The 20,468-nt window shown below is 39.4% G+C and overlaps 1 protein-coding gene and 1 pseudogene across 2 annotated transcripts in view; both read left to right on the forward strand.

Moving 5' to 3' along the window:
• Positions 1 to 20,468, forward strand: part of COMMD2 (COMM domain containing 2) — a 92,692-nt gene that overhangs the window by 32,323 nt on the left and 39,901 nt on the right. Inside the window, exon 5 of one of the 2 annotated variants that reach the window (XM_019630720.1) lies at positions 254 to 463. The exons of the other annotated variant lie outside the window; for it this stretch is intronic. Coding sequence (XP_019486265.1) covers positions 254 to 301 — 48 coding nt within the window. The 3' untranslated portion in view covers positions 302 to 463. Of the gene's footprint in view, positions 1 to 253; positions 464 to 20,468 lie in introns of those variants that run through there. 2 annotated transcript variants of the gene reach the window in all.
• LOC109375360 (60S ribosomal protein L6 pseudogene) lies at positions 4,226 to 5,262 on the forward strand (annotated as a pseudogene).

A 20,468-nucleotide genomic window follows, 5' to 3' on the forward strand; every position in this document is an offset into this window, starting at 1 on the left:
AAAAAAAAAATTAGGGCAGAGATGAAACAGAGAATAGAAAAATAGTGGAGACAGAGAATGGCGGTTGCCAGAGCCTAGGAGATAAGGAGGAATGGGAAGGTACTGTATAGTGAAGACAGAGTTTCAGTTTTGCAACATGAAAAGAGTTGGGGAGATGCATGGTGGTGATGGTTGCACAATATGAATGTACTTATTACCACTGAACTGTACACTTGAAATGGTTAAGATAATAAATTTTATGTATGTTTACCAGAATTTTCAAAATGGAAAATATTTGAAAATAAAGGGCCCCAGACGATAAAGCAAGAAAATCCTGAGAAAATGTCCCTGAGAGCCATTGAGCTTGTCCTGAGAGCAGAGGTAAGTGGCTCATGGCACCCTGTAGCCGAGTAAGTGGTTAGTAAGAACTCCCACTTTCCACATCTGCTTCCTTTTCTTCCTCAACTCCCTTTTTTTGGTCTGCTTTCCTGAGAGAAAAATTCCACTTCCCTGAGATCTTAAATTCAAGTTTTTTGTTATGATTGTGCAAAAAAATAAATAAATAAAAAGTAAAAAAAAGTGTGACGTTACTATGGAAGGCCCATTAATTTACTGGTATTCACAGACTTAAAACAAATCTCTAGGGCCTGGTAAGTTAGTAGTATTAATACAGGTACACTAAGGTAAAAGAGAAAGCAATTTTATGATATATTTGAGTTGATGATCCAGTTTTCTTGAATAAGCATTTTAAGGGATGGAGTTTTATATAATTTCCCCTGTTCACTTATTTTTCAGTATAAGGACAGCCTTGATAATATGACAATTTCTGTTCTTTCTAAAATGAGGATTATAATGTTACTTGTTTTATTAACAGTGATATAAAATCTTGGAGAGAAACATAAGTGCTTACAAAATGTCTAAATATAGCTACTACAGTCTTTTTCTAAACCTCCACTTGAGACCTTCCAAATGTATGAATTTTTGTGTCTTTACCTCAAACTGAGCACATTCTACTTCACTACCCCCACCCCACACCTAATCAGGGAATTAAAGTCTTTCAACATATTACACATTTACAAATTGGTTGTGGGAATTGTCAGCCTGTCCTTCGCCTCTTGGACACCAGAGGGCAGATACCTGAAGTCTCACTTATCTGGGATACAAATCCTTTTGCCCTCCGGACTGGATCCAGCACCTTGAAGAAGCTTAACAGAACAACTAAACTTTGTTCTTCCTGATAATGAGTGTCTTTCCTGATGGCTCACCTCACCCACCAGGGACAGAAAGTAATGATTACTCAGGAGGCTGCCATCTTTTATCAATCTGCACAATCAAAAGAATTGTCCTTGTAAAGTCTTTGTAAACAATAAATTCATAATCTTTTTTTGTTCTTAATTGCTTTTAGGGCTAAAGACAATCTAAAATTCTATTCCATAGTCTAGGCTTCAAAGCTTATAAAGTGAGATAATAGAAGTGAAACTGCTTTCAAAGGAAAGAAGCACCATAGAATTGCAAAGCAGTTCAGTCTAGGAGATGGGTTAACAAGACAAGGCTACTTGCCTGATAAGTAATCAATAAATGATTGATGGTCAACAATGATTGTTAGGGACACATTTTTGAAAAGAGTGAAGTTAATTTTTTGTCCTTGTGAATGTAGTTCTTATAGTTTTTTGTTTTTTTTCTAATGATCTCTATATTGAGCTTTCTTTATGAAAAAAATTGTATTTTCTAAACCTGTTAGTTAACTCTTGTAAACTTTTCCTAAACTGCACATGCAGAACCACTCAAGTAGCCATTTGTTCACTTATAGAATAGTATGGCTATTAAGAAATTTAGAAATTAGGCTGGCCGAGCGGTGCATTGGTTAAGAGTTGGCTTGGGACGCCAGCTGTGAGCAGCAGGGACCCTGATTTGGATCCCACATGAGGACCAGTGACGCTGTGCCCTCTACAGCTAAGATGGTGAACAACAGCTTGACCTAGAGCTGGGTTATCGTGAGTCGCTGGCAACGGCATAGGCTACAGTAGGGTTGGCCAGCAGCGGTCGTGAGCTTTGGTGAGCTGCTGTGAGCAGCTGTCCAATGGCCAGCAACCAATCTGCCTCACCCGGGAAGAGCTCAATGATAATACCAACATGGGCCAGTGAAGCGATGTCCTCCGCAACTAGACTGAAGAACAAAAGGACAGCAACGCTGTGCCCCTACCCCAATTCCCCAATAAAATCTTTTAAAAACATAAACAAGAAATAAATAAAAATTAAAAAAAGAAAATAAATGTATTTTTTTTTAAAGATTTTATTGGGGAATTAGGGGAGGAGAACAACACTGAGAAATCGGGGGAAGGGGAACAGACAAGTTGCTGTCCTTTTGTTCTTCAGTCTAGATGTGGAGGACGTTGCTTCACTGGCCCATGTTGGTATTATCATTGCACTCTTCCAGGGTGAGGCAGATAGGTTGCCGGCCTCTGAACAGCCACTCACAGAGGCTCTTGGCAGCTCACACCGGCTGTGAGACTGCTCATGCTGACTGCCAGCCACACACGGTAGCTTATGTATGGCAGCCCACTGCAGCAGGGGCTGCAGCCTATGTCGTCACCGGGGACTTACGGCAGCCTAGCTCCAGGTTGAGCTGTTGTTCACCATCTTAGCTGTAGAGGGCATTGTTACTAACCCTCATGTGGGATCCAAACTGGGCCCTGCTGCTCAGAGCTGGCATCCCAATCCAGCTCTTAACCAGCACACCACTCGGCTGGCCCAAGAAATTTAGAAAATGAATTTAAAAAGTAAAATATGACTTTTTTTGTCTGTTTACTTTGAGAAACCAGGTCTCAACCACCAATGAGCAAATGGTTCCAAGAGAAAATGTAAAAGTACAAATACATAGAATATCACTTTTCCCTGATACCAAATAAGAACATTCTTTTCAATTTTTTAAATTAGTTTCAAGTGTACAAAACAAAGTAATAGTTAGACATTTATACCCCTCACAAAGTGATAATCCCCCTCCTGCAGTCTACTGCCCCTCTGACATCATATATAGCTGCTACAATGTCAACTATAATTTTTTATACATATATATACAAATATATATGTATAAAAAATTATAGTTGACATTTAGTATTATTCAGCTTCAGCCTCAGATGTACAGTGCAGTGGTAGGCATCTACACCATCCATGAAGTAGTCTCCCTAATAAGACAAGTGTCCATCAGATACCCTACAAAATCTTTACATTTTTTTATTATATTCCCCCAACTGTCTTTTGTATCCCCATGGCAATCTTGTAGTTATCAATTTGTGCTTCTAATCCCCTCACCTTCTCTTTCATCCCCACCCCCATCTAGCAACCCTCAGTTTTTTCTCTATATCTCTGATACTATTTCTGGTTAGTTTGCTCATTTATTCTGTTCTTTAGATTCCACATATAAGTGAGATCAAATGGTATTTGTCTTTCTCTGACTGACTTATTTCACTTAGCATAATGTTCTCTAGTTCCATCCATATCATTGCAAATGGTACGATTTCATTCTTATTTATAGCTAAGTAATACTCCGTTGTGTAAATGTACCACAGTTTCTTAGTGCATTTGTCTACTGATGGGCATTTCGGTTGTTTCCATGTCTTGACTATTGTAAATAGCACTGCAATAAACATAGGGGTGCATATATTTTTTTTGAATTAGCATTTTGGATTTCTCTGGATAGATACCTAAGAGTGGAATTGCTGGGTCATAAGCTATTGGGTTGTCGGAAAAGTCATGATGTATTTCTTCTGGTTTTTGTTGCAAAATGCATCATGACTTTTCCGACAACCCAATAGTTCCACCAAATAAGAACATTTTTATTTTCCTTTGGGCTATCTCTTAATCACAGTATATTTAGAGTAGTTTCGAATTTCTTAGGATTGTTTTTAATCTGTCCTTTTGCTCCTTAGACAGCTATGATTAGATTTTAGCTTAAGGGGTCAGAGTCTTCAGAGCATCAGAACAGCAGTTTCTGAATTCAACACAAAAAGCCCTCACTAGATAAAGAGATTTTGTGCTCAAAGTTTGTCAACATTTTCTTTGTGAGCAAACTTGGGACCAGTATTCCTAGGAAGACAATGTTATAAATGTTGGTGAAGCTCCCCAACTCACCCCTACCCCAAACAAGGCAAAATAAAACATTTTCTCTAGTTAAATATGTTGTAGCCTCTAGGATCCTCACTACTCTTTGTTATTGTTATTTTAACTTTTTGTGATTACTGTAAGTAATAGGGAGAACAATTAATATTGTAGAGCATTTTATTCATACATACCACTTGTACTTATCCATATCCCAACTCCCATGTGAGATACATCTGTGAGGGGCTATTATCTCCATTTTATGAAATGGACAACTGCTTCAGAGAAGTAAAATAAATTGATGTAAGCATTCAACATACATCTTTCCCATCTTGCAAGATGAAAAAACTGAGAAGCTGGATGTTAAGGAGAAGAATCCTGAAGCCAAGTAGGCTGATGCTGGTAACAAGGTTAAGAAGGGTGCCCTCCAGGCCAAAACACCTCAGAAAGGGTGACCCCACTGCAGCCCAACCCCTGTCCTGGTCAGAAGAATCAGCAGGTATTCCCAATCGGCTATGTGTTCCCAAAAGGCCATGTACAAGAGGAAGTATTCAGCCAAACCCAGGATTGGAAAAAAAAAAAGAGAGAGAAGATTCTTGCTATTGTCACAAAACCAGTGGTGGTGACAAGAATAGTGACACCTGAGTGGTTAAACTTCGCAAAATGCCTAGATACTATCTTACTGACGATGTGCCTGGAAAGCTGTTAAGCTACAGCAAGAAACCCTTCAGTCAGCACATGAGAAAACCTAGGATCAGCATCACCCACAGGACGATTCTCATCATCCTCACTGGGCACCATAGAGGCAAGAGGGTGGCTTTCCTGAAGCAGCTGAGCAGTGGCTTGCTGCTTGTGACTGGACCTCTGTCCCTCAATCGAGTTCCTCTGCGTAGAACACACCAGAAACCTGTCATCGCCACCTCCACCAAAATTGATATCAGTGGTGTGAAAATCCCCAAACATCTCACTGATGCGTACTTCAAGAAGAAGCTGTGTAAGCCCAGGCACCAGGAGGGTGAGATCTTCAGTGCAGAGAAAGAGAAATACGAGATTGTAGAGCAGGGCAAGGTTGACCAGAAAGCCGTGAACTCACAAATTCTGCCAAAAATCAAAGCTGTTCCTCAGCTCCAGGGCTTCCCTCTGCTCTGTTTGCTCTCACAAACAGGGCTTATCCTCACAAACTGATGTTCTAAATTTGTTATGAAGAAACTAATTAAATGCCTGATCTGTTTTTTAAAAATTTGACATGTACAACATTATAGGAGAGAGTTAGGTTTTTGTTTGTTTTATTATTTAGAACTAGCATAGACAATCCTGAATTTCTAATGGTTTATGTATAAAAAGATTTTTTTTATTTCAGATATTTGAAATTGAGCTATATTTTATTTATTTTTTATTTTTTCCGGTTTTTAATTAGTTTCAGGTGTACAAAACAGTGCAATAGTTATACTTTTTACCCCTCACAAAGTGACAACACCCCTCCCCCAATCCACCTCCCCACTCCCTGCCCCCCTCCCCCAGCTATATTTTAAAACTAATACTGAGTACGTGGAAAAATATATTCTGAACTTCAACTCTCCCACCTCCAACCCAACCCCAAATTAGAAGTTTAGACCCCATTCTCACTTCACAGTATTACCTTTCCTCTCCACCCACATACTCTGCTCACCAGGGTAGTCACTCTCATTTACAGGATATGAAAAATGTGGATGTCTGTTTGGGAGGCAGTGTGGGTGGAAGGAAAAATGTAGCTCTGGACATCAGACACCTCTCTCCCCTATTTACAGCATAACCTTGAACAAATGTAACTTAATTGAGCCTCAGTTTCCACTTCAGCAATAACATAATAATATATACCTCTTATTACCTCTTAGAGTTATTTTGAGGATTAAACGAGGTATCTTTTGTACTGTCCTGGAGTGTATTTGGTTCCCAAATAGTTCCTATCCTTTTTAGTAGTAATCTGGTTCATTTCTATTAGTAAATTATTTTTCCATTTCAGTTATGGTTTAGAGTAGTGAATACGGTCAGTAAACCTAGGGCTGTTACTATACCATAGGGATTAGCTTTGGGGTTGGCCTCAGACTAACTAATGTCTACTTTTTAAATTTTTCTTATTTATAAGGTTCAAGAATATGAAGTGGGGGGTACACAATCCTAAATGTGCTGGCCACATTTGCTTTTCCTCTTGATACAAGCTTTTGTCAGCAACTGAAAATGCCCTGAATGGTCCAAAAGTTGGATCATATCATATCACAACACAGGAAATGTGAATTTAGGAGAATTCAGGAGAATGTTGGTTAAATGGCAAAAATCAAGGACTGAACATGAAGAGAGCCATATTTAGAAAAAATCTGATTTTGGGAAATGATAATTTTCTGTTTCACTTACTCCTTTTCCTCTTTTCTTTTCCTTATCAAAGTTTCCAATAATTTAAAATTTAAAACTATAAAATAAAATTCTGCCTTCATTTTCTTCTTTTTCTGGCCTTTCCTTCCCTTCCATTTTCTTTCTTTCCATGTCTTCAACTTCATTCAGCATTTATTTAACCAAGGAATACAAACTGAGCACCTGTTGTGTATCAGACACTGTGTTAAGCTCTGAGAATACAATGATGAGCAAAACCTCTGTAGTCTTTGATCTTATGAAGCTCACATTGGTTCGGAAGGCAGACAATAAGGAAGCAATAATAAATACATGAACATAAATAATAGGATTTCAGAGAGTGCTACATGTTGTGAGGGAAATAAAGCAAACCAATGTATTGGAGAGTAACTGGGGAGCCTCTTTAGATGGGGTGGTCTGAGAAGGCCTCTCCAAGAAGTGACCGTGAGCTGAGACCTGGCTGGCTGATCAGGTCTGACTGAGCCTTTTGAAGATCTGAGAGAAGAGCTTTCCAGTCATGGAGAACAGCAAATGTCTTGGCTGTGCAGTCGGAATGGTCTTAGTCTGTTGAAAGGAACAGAGCTGGAGGGGCATTTTGTGAAAGACCTCCTAGACCATGGTTAGGTTTTGGAGTTTATAATGCAGCTTTTTAAACAAGGGACCTGCTTAAATAATCTGCTTCATACTTTTAAAAATAGCTATATTGTTGGTGGTAATGATTAGAAACAGGGATACCAGTTAGGGGATCATGTCAGTACTCCTAGCAAGAGACAGTAGTGGCTGAAACATAGTGGTAGCAGTTGACTAGGGGAGGAGTAGAAATTTGTTAATATGTTGTAGAAGAAGGACTAAAGTGACTTGCTGATAGATCAGATACAGAGCATCAAGAAGGAAGGAATAACCCATGAATCCCAGGTTTTTGGCCTGAGCAGCTTGGAGCATGGTAGTGGTGCCATTACTGAGATGTTAAAACTGAGTTCAAGTTAAAGATGTATATCAAAAGCTCATTTTTATTTTTATTTTTTAAAGATTTTTATTGGGGAACAGCAATGGTCATTGGTTATACATTGCTTTCGTGCTACAATGGCACATAGTTGACTCTTTAAGGAGGGCACAGCTCACAGTGGCCCATGCAGGGATTGAACTGGCAACCTTGGTGTTATCAGCACTGTGCTCTAACCAACTGAAGTAACCGGTCACTCCAGCCCATCTATATTCTTAATTTTAAAAACTCTATAGGTGATTCTGACTTTCGGCAACAGTTGAGGTCCTTGGGAGAATGCTACAGGGAACACCCCCAGGGGACTCAACCCAAACTTCTATGCAAGGTGAATAGGTGTTAGTTGACGGATCCATCCCAAAGATTCCCCACAAATGTGCAAATGGCAGAGCCATTCATAAATTGAACCCTGACAAAGAAGCATGGACAACTTTGAGTTAAAATATACTTGTTAGAAAGTTATTTTGAATTAAGTTTTCAATTAATTCGACTCTAGCTTCTAAATCTGTTAATATTTTTCTTCCTCACATTTTATGAAAATCCAATGCTGGATGAATAGGGTGTATTTATTTTTAGAGTGGGTTTTATTGTTTTGAGGTTGGCATTAATTCATTTCAAAGGTGCAGGAAAATATTGTAACAAAGATAGAATGTGTTTGATATGAAAAATATTGATGGAGATTCTAGTTCTGTTGCTCACTCTTTGGGATTTGGGGAGTTCTTTATGTTTAATTGTTCTTTATGTTTAATTGACTCAATAGCACAATAAAAAAGGGGGGGAGTTGGAACTGATGCTTTCCCAGCCTTATAGCTCTATGTCTCTGTGAAAGAGAACCATGGCAAGAAGGGCGAGGTAAGGCCTAGAAACGGGGTTTACCTTTTAGAGTAAACTAAAACTGGGATTCTTATCCTGGGATCTTTGGAAAGCTTCAAGTTATCCATGAATCTCCTGAAATTGCATACAAAATTGTGTTTTTGCCTTTTATTTTTCTGGGATAATGGTCTATAGCTTTCAATAGATTCTCAAACCATTGGAAAGGGTTAATAGTGCCAGTCACCATTTTCAATCTAGTTGCAGGAGCTACGCCCCCACCCACCATCCCATGTGGGAATTGAACTGGCAACCTTGTTAAGAGTACACGCTCTAACCAACTGAGCCATTAGGCTGCCCACCAGCAGCTCAGCTGCAGCTCAGTTCTAGTCGTTGTCTTTAATCTAGTTGCAGAGGGCATAGCTCACTGGCCTATGTGGGAATCAAACCTCACTGACCCATGTGAACCAGCAACGTTGTTGCTCAGAGTACCCATTCTAACCAACCGAGCCACCTGGCCGCCCCCTCTTTTTCCTTTTTTTTTTTTTTAAAGTTTTCGGGGGGGCAGGAGTGGAGGGTATAAAAATTATTCAAGTTAGCAGGATAGAAAGGAGAGTTTTTTTATTTAGTCATGTATCTGGAAGAATCACATTGGTTCTTGGCGTTGGAAGAAGACAGGTAATCACATTATTTGAAGCCTACCATGGGGAGAAAGGCAGAGAAGAGGAAGGAAAGAAACTATAGACAGAAATTCTAGATGAGGGAGCAGAAGAGTTTGTGATTGTTAAAACTGTATGATGGTACATAGGGATTCATTATATCATCTCTTTACTTTTGATTAGGTTTTTAAATTTCCACAATCAAACTTTTTTTTTTTTTAATCAAGGGCCCCAGAGAGGACTCTGGGAGAATAGGGGTGTAGGAGGCATCAGAAATCTATTTCCCCACCTAGACAACAATTGCACTGGCAGACTCTACCTGTAACTATTTGAGAACTCTCACGTCTATGGAAGGCTTACAAATTCCAGGGGAAAGGGTTGGATTGTAAATTGCAGTTAATTTTGGTCAATTTGAGCTCTTTACACAGTAGCAGCTCCCCATTTCCCACCCCTCAGCTTTGTGGCAGGCAGCTGAGCATGTGTTCCTACAGCAGCTTGCACACCGTGTGCTGGAAGTGTGCTCTGATCTCTGATTACCATTTCTGATTACAAAGGCACAGACAAAGAAGTGGGCAGCCTTTATTGTAAGCCCCCTCATTGTTGCAAGCCCCCACGCCCCGTGCTGAAATGACTTCTAGGTAACTTAAAGGGCCAGCATCTTCCTTCACCCTTTAATTTTCTTTCCCCCCGCCCTCTGGGAGCCAGACATTGAAAACTAGGACATTTAACATGTCCATGTAATAGGGACTTAGAAAGTCACTGCACATGCCCAGGGTAAAGCACATGCTCAGAAAAGACCTGAAAAGACCTTAAGTTTACACCTCAGGCTGATCTTTGACACAGAGACAGCCCACAACAAAATCCAAAAACAAAACAAAAAATAGCAAACCTTGAGGAAAGGGGAGAAGCTGACTTTCAGAGTTTCCACATTATCAGATTCAAATATACAGCTTTCAACAACAAAAAGAAAAATCACAGGGCATACAAAGAAACTGGAAAGTATGGCCCATTCAAAGGAAAAACGTAAACAAGCAGAAACTGTCCCTGAAAAAGACCTGATGGTGGATTTACTAGATAAAGACTTTTAAATGACTACCTTAAAGACACTCAGAAACTAAAGGAAGATGTGGAGAAAGTCAAGAAAATAATGTATAAATAGCATGGAAATATCAATAAAGAGAAAATTTAAAAAGAAACAACAAAAAAGAAATTCTGCAGTTGAAAAGCACAATGACTAAAATGAAAAAAATTCACTAGAGGGATTCAAAGGGAGACTTAAGCAGGTAGAAGCAAGAATCAGTGACTTTAAGATAGGACAATGGAAATTACAGTGTCTGAAGGACAGAAAGGAAAAAGAAAAGTGAACAAAACCTAAGGGACCAGTGGGACACCATCAATGGACCAACATATGCATTGTGGGAGTCCCTGAAGGAGAAGAGAGAAAGGGTCAGAGAGAATATTTAAAAAAATAATGGCCAAAGCTATCTAAGAATTTGGAAAACTTACAAATCTGTGAAAATTTAACAACACACTCTTAAACAACTCGTGGATCAAAGGAGAAATCACACAAGAAACTAGAAAATAGAGATGAATGAAAACAAAAACACAACATACCAAACTTATGAGACACAGTAAAAGCAGTGCTAACAGAATAATTTGTAGTTATAAATGCTTACATTAAAAAACAGGAAATATCTCAAACCAACAACTTAAGGAACTAGAAAAAGAAGAAAAACAAACCCAAAGCTAGCAGAAGGAAGAAAATAGTAAAGATTAGGGCAGAGCTGNCATCTTAGCTGTAGAGGGCAGTGTCACTGGCCCTCATATGTGGGATCCGAACCGGGGCCCTCTGGTGTCCCAAGCCAGCTCTTAACCATCGCGCCACTAGGTAAGCCCCAAAAGTTCATTTTTGACATGTTAATTTCGAGATTCCTTTTCATCACTCAAATGCAGATGCCACGTAGTCATTTAACATATTGTTCTGAAGCTCAAGAGAAAGAGTAGAGCTGGAGATACAATGTGACAGTTGTTGGCATGGAGATTGAAACATTTATCCAAAAATATATGTGGAGTGTCTAATATGTATTAGTGGATGTATGATATACTGGTGCTAGAGCAGTGAATTATATAGTACCTTAGAAGGTGCATGTTTTATAAAAAAGAAAAGGGAAGGGAGGGTGGTTAGAATTGTGAGGGGTGGGGCTTTTAAGTAGGAAAGTCAGGGAGCCTCAACGAGAAGGTGAACTTTATAAAGATTTCAAAGAAGTGAGGCATTAGCACTGTGGATATCTGGGAGAATCGTGTTCCAGGCAAAGCCAGTGCAAACTACCCAAGATGAGAAAATACATGGCATGTAAACAGCAAGAGGACTGGAGAGCTGTGAGTTAGGAACTGGATGAAATCCCTGTGGGGCCTGGGGCCCTCTGTCTTTAAGACTTAGATGGATGGAAGGGAAGCTGTCAAAGAAGACAGAAGAAGCAGCCTGAGTGGTAGGTGGAAAACCAAGAAAATGTGGGACCATAGAAGCCAGGAGAAGAAAATATTTCAAGAGAGACTGGGTCAACTGATGCTACTGAGAGGGTAGGTGAGATGAAAACTAGTAGTGGGGTTAGCCTTTGGTGACTTGGGCAGAAGCAGGGTCAGTGGAGTGATCTGGATGGAAGCCCAGCTAGTGAAGGTTGAGGGGAGAAGTCTACAAAGGATGGAGCTAGTGGTCAGATTTCCTATGCTAAGGTAAATTTTTCTCTATAAAATAAGTTCCAGTGCCACTGTATCACAAAATAAATGCATCTTTAGTTCTCTTGGGTGTAACTGCACAGCCTTTTGTGGCACTCAGTGAAGCATCTGGTTGACCTAACCACTTTCATTCAGAATGACCCACCACCAGAGCTCATCTTCATGAATGCCTCTAGACTCTAGAGTGTAGAGTATTAGTCAGTCTCACTGAACAAATCACTTAATCTTTTTGTGTTACTTCCCCATGAGATAAACAGAGTTTCCAGAAAACCTGTTAGCTATTTCTATGGTTTTTAGAAGCATTGTCAGAAAAAAACGTAAGTACTGAGCTTAATGCTGTGATTTAGTTGTAAAATATTATTGATTATGATTAGACATCCTTCTCCTTTCATTTTAGACATGTATTTCTTACAAAAATGGTCTTCATATAAACCCCTAAGAAGAAAAGGGAGAGAGAAATAACTTCATAGTGAATGTCAAATGGCTGATGAGGTGAGCGGAGTTAGGGCGCAGTAATGCCACACCCACTTCCCAGCACACACAAATGTACTCTCACACCTTCATTCCTACTCACAGATGCACATTCTAGAGGTTGCTGACACTTGGCAACTCAAAAATAAAACAGAGGTGAATCAACTTGGTTTATATCACTTTTTTTTTTAAGATTTTATTGGGGAATTGGGGGAGGGAACAGCATTGGGAATCGGGGAAGGGGAACAGACCAGTTGCTGTCCTTTTGTTTTTCAGTCTAGTTGTGGAGGACGTCGCTTCACTGGCCCATGTTGGTATTGTGATCATTGCACTCTTCCCAGCTGAGGCAGATTGGTCGCTGGCCATTGGACGGCTGCTCACGGAGGCTCACCACAGCTCACTGCAGCCCCACTGCAGCCCACACCGTCGCCGGCGACTCACAGCAGCCCAGCTCCAGGTTGAGCTGTTGTTCACCATCTTAGCTGTAAAGGACGCTGCGTCACTGGCCCATGTGGGTACCGAACCAGAGGCCCTGCTGCTCAAAGCTCACGCTTCCCAGCCAACTCTTAACCAATGAGCCACTCGGCCGGCCTTGGTTTATATCACTTTTGACAAGTCATGGTACTAATAATACTAGTAGAATTATTTGTTATGATTTTACTACTGATTTTATATACTTTGACCATCATATCAAGATTCTCATTGTTCTTTTTCTATTCTTTACATATGAAAAATGAATATTTATTTAGAATGAGAACAAAAGTCATAACAATAGTATTTTTATTAACTACCGTATTTCCCCATGTATAAGACGCTCGCATGTATAAGACGCACCTTAATTTTGGGGCCCAAAATTTGAAAAAAATGTATTACATAAAGTTATTGAATCTAAGTTTTATTCATCATAAAACTCATACAACTCTTCGTCACTTGTGGGAAATGCAAGTAAAAAAATCTACAACCACTGTATAAGATGTACCCAGTTTTTAGACCCCAAATTTTTCGAAAAAGGGTGCATCTTATGTATGGGGAAATACGGTACCTACTGGGCACACCTTTATAATATTTTTAAACTTATTTTAGCTATATACTCTAAATATTTTTTATTTTTAAATTACAATTTACATACAATATTAGTTTCAGGTGTACAACACAGTGATTAAACATTTATATAACTTACAAAGTGATCACCTCACTAAATCTGTTATTTTTCTTTCAAGTAAGGCTCCCTCCTTTCCCCTCCCCCATCTTGCTCCAAAACTGTGTTTATATAATTAAATCAATACATAATCAACTTGGGTGGAGTTAATCAGTAATAGTTTCACTCAACTGAGGAGTGAAATCACTTTGGCACAGTAATTAAGAGAGCAGATTTCAGCTGTGAACCTGGGTTTATATCCTGGCTCTCCTTTTTACTAGATATGTGAACTTGGGCATGTTACTTAACTTCTTTATGCTCATCTTTCTTTGTTAAAAGGAGATAATGATAATGTCTTATAAGCACTCTGCAGGCATTATTAATTCATCTAATCTTCACAATAGCCCTACAAGATAGATAATATAATTGAATTAATTTTACAAATGAGGAAACCAAAGCACAGATGTTAAGTAACATATCCTAGATTAAAATCTATTAAAAATAGATTTATTATATAATCCAACAATTCTATTTTCGGGTATATATCCACAAGAATTGAAAGTGGTGTCTCAAAGAGATATTTGTACACACATTTGTTGTAGCATTACTCACAATAGCAAAAAGGTGAAAGCAACCCGGGTAACCATGGACAGATGAATGGATAAACAAAATGTGGTATATATGTACAATGGAGTATTATTCAGCCTTAAAAAAGAAGGAAATCTGGCACATTCTATAACAAATTAACCCTAAGAAAATTATGCTAAGCGAAATAAGCTAGTTACAAAAAGACAAATGCTGTATGATCCCACTTATGTGAGGTACTTAAAGTACTCAGATTCATAGAGGGAAAGCATAATTGTGATTGTAGAAACTAGAAGGGGCCGGGGGGAGAGTGAAATGGGGAGCTGTTTGATGAGCACAGAGCTTCAGTTTTGCAACATGAAAAGAGTTCTGGACATTGGTTGTACAACAATGTGAATGTACTTACCACTACTGAACTGTACCCTTAAAAATGGTTAAGATGGTAAATTTTGTGTTATGTATATTTTACTATAATTAAAAATAAAACAAACCAAAAATGGACCAACGAACAACAACCACAAAAAGTAAAAACAAATAAGACAAAAAAACACCCCCACACAGAGGGGTTGAGAACGTAGTGATTCTGTGTTGTTGAGAGTAACCGAGAGTTGAGAAAAGGATGCCTTTGGGATAAGGGAGATTTGAACTGTCCTTGACGAGCCCAGGTACAGTGTTCTTTAGTGAACCAAACAGTAATGACCAGTCATCAGTTGGGATGCAGGTCTGAAGTTGGTGATCTGTACCTGTGGAGGCGCTACGATGACAAAGTAGTAGCCCTTTACTGCAGGGTGGTACATGGGGCGGGGTGGAGATGAGGACAGAGGAAACACCACGGAGGGCGACTGCCATAATTCTATCATTCTAGTTTAGGAGAATGGTGACAGTACTGCCATTACCAGGAAAGGGAAGCTGGAGCCTGAACAGGTAAAAGAGGCAATTGTGAGTTCAGTAATGTGTTAGTTTGGCATCTGAGAGGGTGATTGGAGCTGAGAAGCCACATTGCCTCTTGTCCAGCGTTTTCTCAAGTGGACTCAATCCTCTGAGAAATGGTTCTGTCCGATATTCAGTGTACATGGACATGTCAGAGGCCCTGAGAGTGCTTTGGGAAAGGGAATTGCTTAACTTTGTTTAACCTAGGTTTTTTAAAACCCATTTAACTGCCTGACTTTTTTTTTTCATGAAACATCTATTAATTTACCGAGGACTACACTTTGGGGAATTGTTCTCTGGTCTATGCAGATATTTTTCCTTTGACAAAGTAGAGCAAAGGAGAAACTGGTTACAGGGTTGATAGATCTGTGGGTATTCAGTGTATTTGTGTGAAGCCACCAAAACAAAGTGAGGAAGCTTTCAGAAACCCAGGCCTGACCTGGGAACTGAGGACACTGACCCCTCTGCGTGGGCAGTGGTGGTGAAGGCTGCTGGGGGTTTTGATCAAAGACAGCTTGTTTTCTTGGCTTTCTACCTATACTGCTTGTGCCAGTAAAGCCCTGCTCCAATCCCTCCCCTGGTTCTTTTTTATCCTCTACATTGGCTCCTTGTCCTTGCTTTTCCATTTGCATAACTAATGCACACAACACAGAGTTCCTGCAATTTTAAAGACAGCTGGCCAGCACATCTTGGATGCTGATGTCAGGAAACATCTGGAAGAGGGCTAAAGTTACTGCAGGCCCAACTGAGAACAATGGAAGCACATTAATATGGAAAATTCAGTATGGGAGGGCTTGTGTACATAAAAATGGCTGCCAGGCCAACTTATAAAAGCCTTGTGCAAAATTCTCTTGTAGTTTGGGAATAAATACCACTGAGCAATTGAGTGGAAGGCCAGCTAAAACTGAAATATTGCTACTCTTTCTTGGACCCTCATCTTTGAGGCTTTCCTTTTCTTTAAGATTTCCTAGAAGTTCTGCCAGCTAACCAAAATACTCTTTTCCAAAAAATCATGAACTAGAATTTTATTTTATTAAAATCATTATAAAGATATAAACTAGAGTTCTGATGCATACATTTTTGCTCTCTCTAAGAAGTCAGTGTTGGCAGAAATATTGAGCTTTACAAAAATTTTGACTGAACGTTATTTCCCAAGGCTGCATGGCATAGCAGCTAAAAGAATGGATTTTAGTGTTTGGATTCTAGCTTCCCCTCTTAACCAAGGATTGTGACCTTTGGGTAAATTACTTAGTTAGCATAACTTGATCTGTAAAATTGTGGTAATTATGTCTGCCTATTTGGATTGTCACAAGGAGCACAAGCTACTGTGTTAGAAATGCTTACTGAGATCCCTGGCCCAGGTTAGCTACTATGATTGTGGTTTTGTTGATATCCAAGGATTAAGTAGAAATCCCTACTATAATCTATTTCTCAACCCAACTCCACAACATTGAGCATTTGCTTTCAGCTTTCTGTCCTACAGATGTATGTTTTGGAATTAGGATTTCTCCCCAAAGTGTTCCCTAGAGTTCTACGTACTACTGTTTCACTTTATTTTTTAGAAACCAAACCAGTATCTGTCACTTGTATGGATGAATAAATGGTCGTCTCATACAACCTCCAATATTCAGACTCCTGAATATGACACCTGCTTTTTCGCTCTGAAGGTTTCTTGGATTTTCTCCTGTCTCCAGGGTTCTGAAATTTTACAATGATGTGCTTTGTGTTGGTTTGTTTTAATCCATTATACCAGGTATTTCTTGGGCCCTATCAACCTGGCAGGCTGTGCCCCTGGGTTCTGGAAATCTCCTTGAATCACTGATTTGTTATGAGTTCCTCACCATTATTATTTCTGTTCTCTCTTTCTGGAACTCCTATTTATTAGAATATTACACCTTCTAGACTGATCTTCTGTCTAATCTCTTTTTTCTTATTATCCTGTTTTCTTTGTCTTTTTGGTTTTATTTTCAAAGAGTTCCTCAATTTTATCATCACCTTAAGCCTTCTGTTAAGTTTTTAAATTCTATTACCATATTTTAAATTTCTATAAGTTCTTTGTTCTCTTTTTTATAACATCCTAGTCTTATAATGTCATTTTACTTCTCTGAAGCTATTAATAATAGCTTTTGGAGGGAAGCTTTTATTTCCCTGCATACTCTCTGTTTCCTCTCTAGTTGATTTTTTTTTTAATCTTTGTGTGTTTTGTCTTTATATTCTCTGGTAGACACTTTCTTCAGATGGCTGATGATCCTTGCCCTTCACTCATATTTTAAAGCTGATGGAAAATGCTGTGTGATGAATGAAGCTTGTTGAGTTCAGCCTTTACTCTAGGGTGACCAGCCTGAGACATTTATATGGGGGGAAATCTGATTGTCTTTAGGTCTTTTTTATTGGTCTGTTTAAATTTTTCAGGAAGGAAATATCTATTCTCCTGCCTAGAGAATACTGGCTGCCAGTGTCCTGGAAGTTGAATGTAGACTGGGGAATCACAATCCATTATACAAACCTTTTTTCCAATCTCTCTGCTTTCAGTAAAGGATTCCCAATCTTAATCATCCCCCATGCCTCTAATTCTGGCTTGGAAACCCTTATCCTTTGCAGAAGAAAGCCTCAAGTCTTATGCTTTTTTGCAGAAAGGCAGTTGGCTCAACTGCATTCAAGAGGGGTGCTTTTGGGGTGGCATATCCTAAGAATTGAGTTGCTTCTTGGTTTTCCTCTCTGCCAGTTTAGGATTTAGCTTTCTCAATTTGCTAAGTCAGATACCAATTGTCCTATTTTTCAGCCTCCAAAATGTTGCGGCTATAATTTCCTTCTTTTAATTTTTAAAAATCCCTTTATTTCTATCTCAATGGAGATTTGAGCGAGGAGTAATTGCATTTGTTCAGTCAGCCATCTTTAATAGGTATTTTTAAAATATATATATATATTCTTAATGTAATGATATATTCTGAAAAATTAGATTTTCTGTGCTAGAATCTCAAATCAAAGACTTCTGATGAGACCAGCTAATTTACGACAGTTTTTTGTAAATGTATTCATTAATTTTTAACTGGTTTTTAATATTTGGGCTATTATAACTGCCGTGTGGTAAATGTTTCTATTTGTTGGCAAAACCCTCTTGAGTTGTTCATCACCTTTTATGTGGTGAGAGATGTAAACAACATGTGTGCCCCAGATGAGCTCTGACATCCAGGCTCCCACTTTGTGACACAATTCTTCACAGCACCACAGGCTTCCAAACACAAGTCCCTAAATCTACTCCTGTCAGCTCACATACTGGCACCCGCAGAGAGAAATTGTTCAGTGACTAAAATCTCTGTAAGGAGAAAACCTTTCCATTCAATATCGACTTCGATAGGAAGCTTTATATTCTACTTTCTTTCTGTAGAGTGAGGTGTGGGGATAGATTGGGGCTTAGGGATGGGAGGTGGGCAGTAACAAGATGAGAAACAAGACCAGCAGGGATTTAGGTCCATAGTGAATGTTACCACCTTTCACATTTTAAACTCTAATTTTATGTGAGGATTTCTATCACTGACACCCTTCTGGCAGAGCTAATTTCGCGGGGGTGGGGGACAACTCTGGCAGTAAGCTGAGTGGGCCTGGAGTGTATGGCATGTGGCCAGTCTCACAACAAAACAGAATCAACAGCCCTTGCAACCTCAGAAATGCCATGGCCAGCCTGGTAAGCATAGTCAAATCTAAAGCTCCTTAAACTGATTTTTGGCCTCCATAGTCAAAGGATAACTAATCTTGCTTGTTATTTTATTAGTCAATCAGAATGTGTCTAATAGTACTTTTTTTGGTTTATAAGATTAAAATCAAGAAAAGCTGCTTTTGAAAATCAAAGAATCATAGTAATTGTTATTACTTAGTGGTTACTATTTGCTGGATGCTTCACATACATGGTCTCATTTAATCTTTCCTAACAATTCTGCAGTTACCGTTGGATTCATTTTGCATATAAAAAAAAAGGTGAGTCTCTGAAAGATGGAGCAACTTATCTGAGGTTGCAAAGCTATTAAAAATTAAAGTGGGGGCCGGCCTACTGGCACGTTGGTTAAGAGCTGTCTTGGGACACTGGCTCTGAGCAGTAGGACCTTGGTTCGGATCCCACATGAGGGCCAGTGATGCTGCGCCCTCTACAGCTAAAATGGTGAACAACAGCTTGCCCTGGAGCTGGGCTGCTGAGAGTCACTGGCGATGGCATAGGCTGCAGTGGAGCTGCAGTGGGCTGCCATAAGCTACTGTGAGCGGCCGGCAGCCAGCGTGAGCTGCCAAGAGCCTCCGTGAGTGGCTGTCCAGTGACCGGCAACTGACCTGTCTCACTCAGGAAGAGCGCAATGATAATACCAACATGAGCCAGTGAAGCGACGTCCTCCACAACTAGACTGAAGAACAAAAGCACAGCAACTTGTCTTTTTCCCTCCCCCGATTTCCCAACGCTGTTCCCCTCCCCCAATTCCCCAATAAAAAAATCTAAAAAAAAAAAAAATTTAAAGTATATTAAAAAGCAGGATTTTTAGAATTTTCTCAAAATCTCAGGCTCCTTGCATTGAGCCAGCATGCCATGCCCAGACAGACAATGTCTACGAAACTTGTAGATGGTTTGTGCAGTGTTCATTTTTTAATGTAGGGCACATTTCAGATGTGCTAAGAGAAAATGTGTTTATTCTTGCAGTTATATAACAGAGGCAAACTTGTCCATTCTATAATACAAGTATATACAATTACATGACAAAGATCATCACCCTAGCAAATCACCTTCAACACAGGTATGCAGATGACGAACCCAGGTCAGCTAAGGGTGCTACTTACCTGAGCATTTTGTCTAGAACTCTCCCTGCCCAGTAGAGAAATTGCAACCACTTGGAGTCCTGTGTTCCAGTCTTGGTGTCGGTGCTAACCAGCTGTACTGGGCTTGTCACCTATGAAGGAAGCTCACATTTGTTGAATGCCTAATGTATGCCAGGCACATTTTTCTTTTTTTATTTGCTTGTTCTTTTGAATAGTCTATACATGTCCAAGGATACTAAAGTTAGATTCCCTCTGTCTTTGGCCCCTAGCCTTATGATTCTCCTTTGCAGAGTTAATCATTCTTAACAGTTTTGTGTAATATTTCCAGAGGCACTAGTAACGTTTTATATATATATATATATATATATATATATATATATATATATATATATATATATATACTCATTTAAGCCTCCTGGTTATTATTCCAACTTAATTTTTAAAAAATTTTGTTTGTCTTTTCTTGGGATTTGGAGCAAGAAAGAGAGGCCAGTGTATGGGCTCAGCCTGCATTTTTTTATACAGTTTTACATCCCCATTTTACAGATTTCAAAACTGAGGATCTGTGAATGACAGTAACTACTTAAACTCTTAATAGCGGAGCTATGATTCATTCATTTATTCAGCATTTACTGTGTGACTCTAATGGGCCAGGTACAGTGCTAGGTCTTTAGGATGTGATGGTGAAGCACACAGGCCTCTCTCCTTAGGTCAGTGGAGGGTTTTTAAAAAGTAACCAGGGCCGGCTGAGTGGCTCGATGGTTAAGAACTGGCTTGGGACTCCAGAGGGCCCCGGTTCAGATCCCACATATGAGGGCCAGTGACACTGCCCCCCACAGCTAAGATGCTGAACAACAGCTCAACCTGGAGCTGGGCTGCC

Source organism: Hipposideros armiger, unplaced genomic scaffold (genome assembly GCF_001890085.2).
Source record: "Hipposideros armiger isolate ML-2016 unplaced genomic scaffold, ASM189008v1 scaffold_936, whole genome shotgun sequence".
In the NCBI taxonomy this organism is placed as follows: domain Eukaryota; kingdom Metazoa; phylum Chordata; class Mammalia; order Chiroptera; family Hipposideridae; genus Hipposideros; species Hipposideros armiger.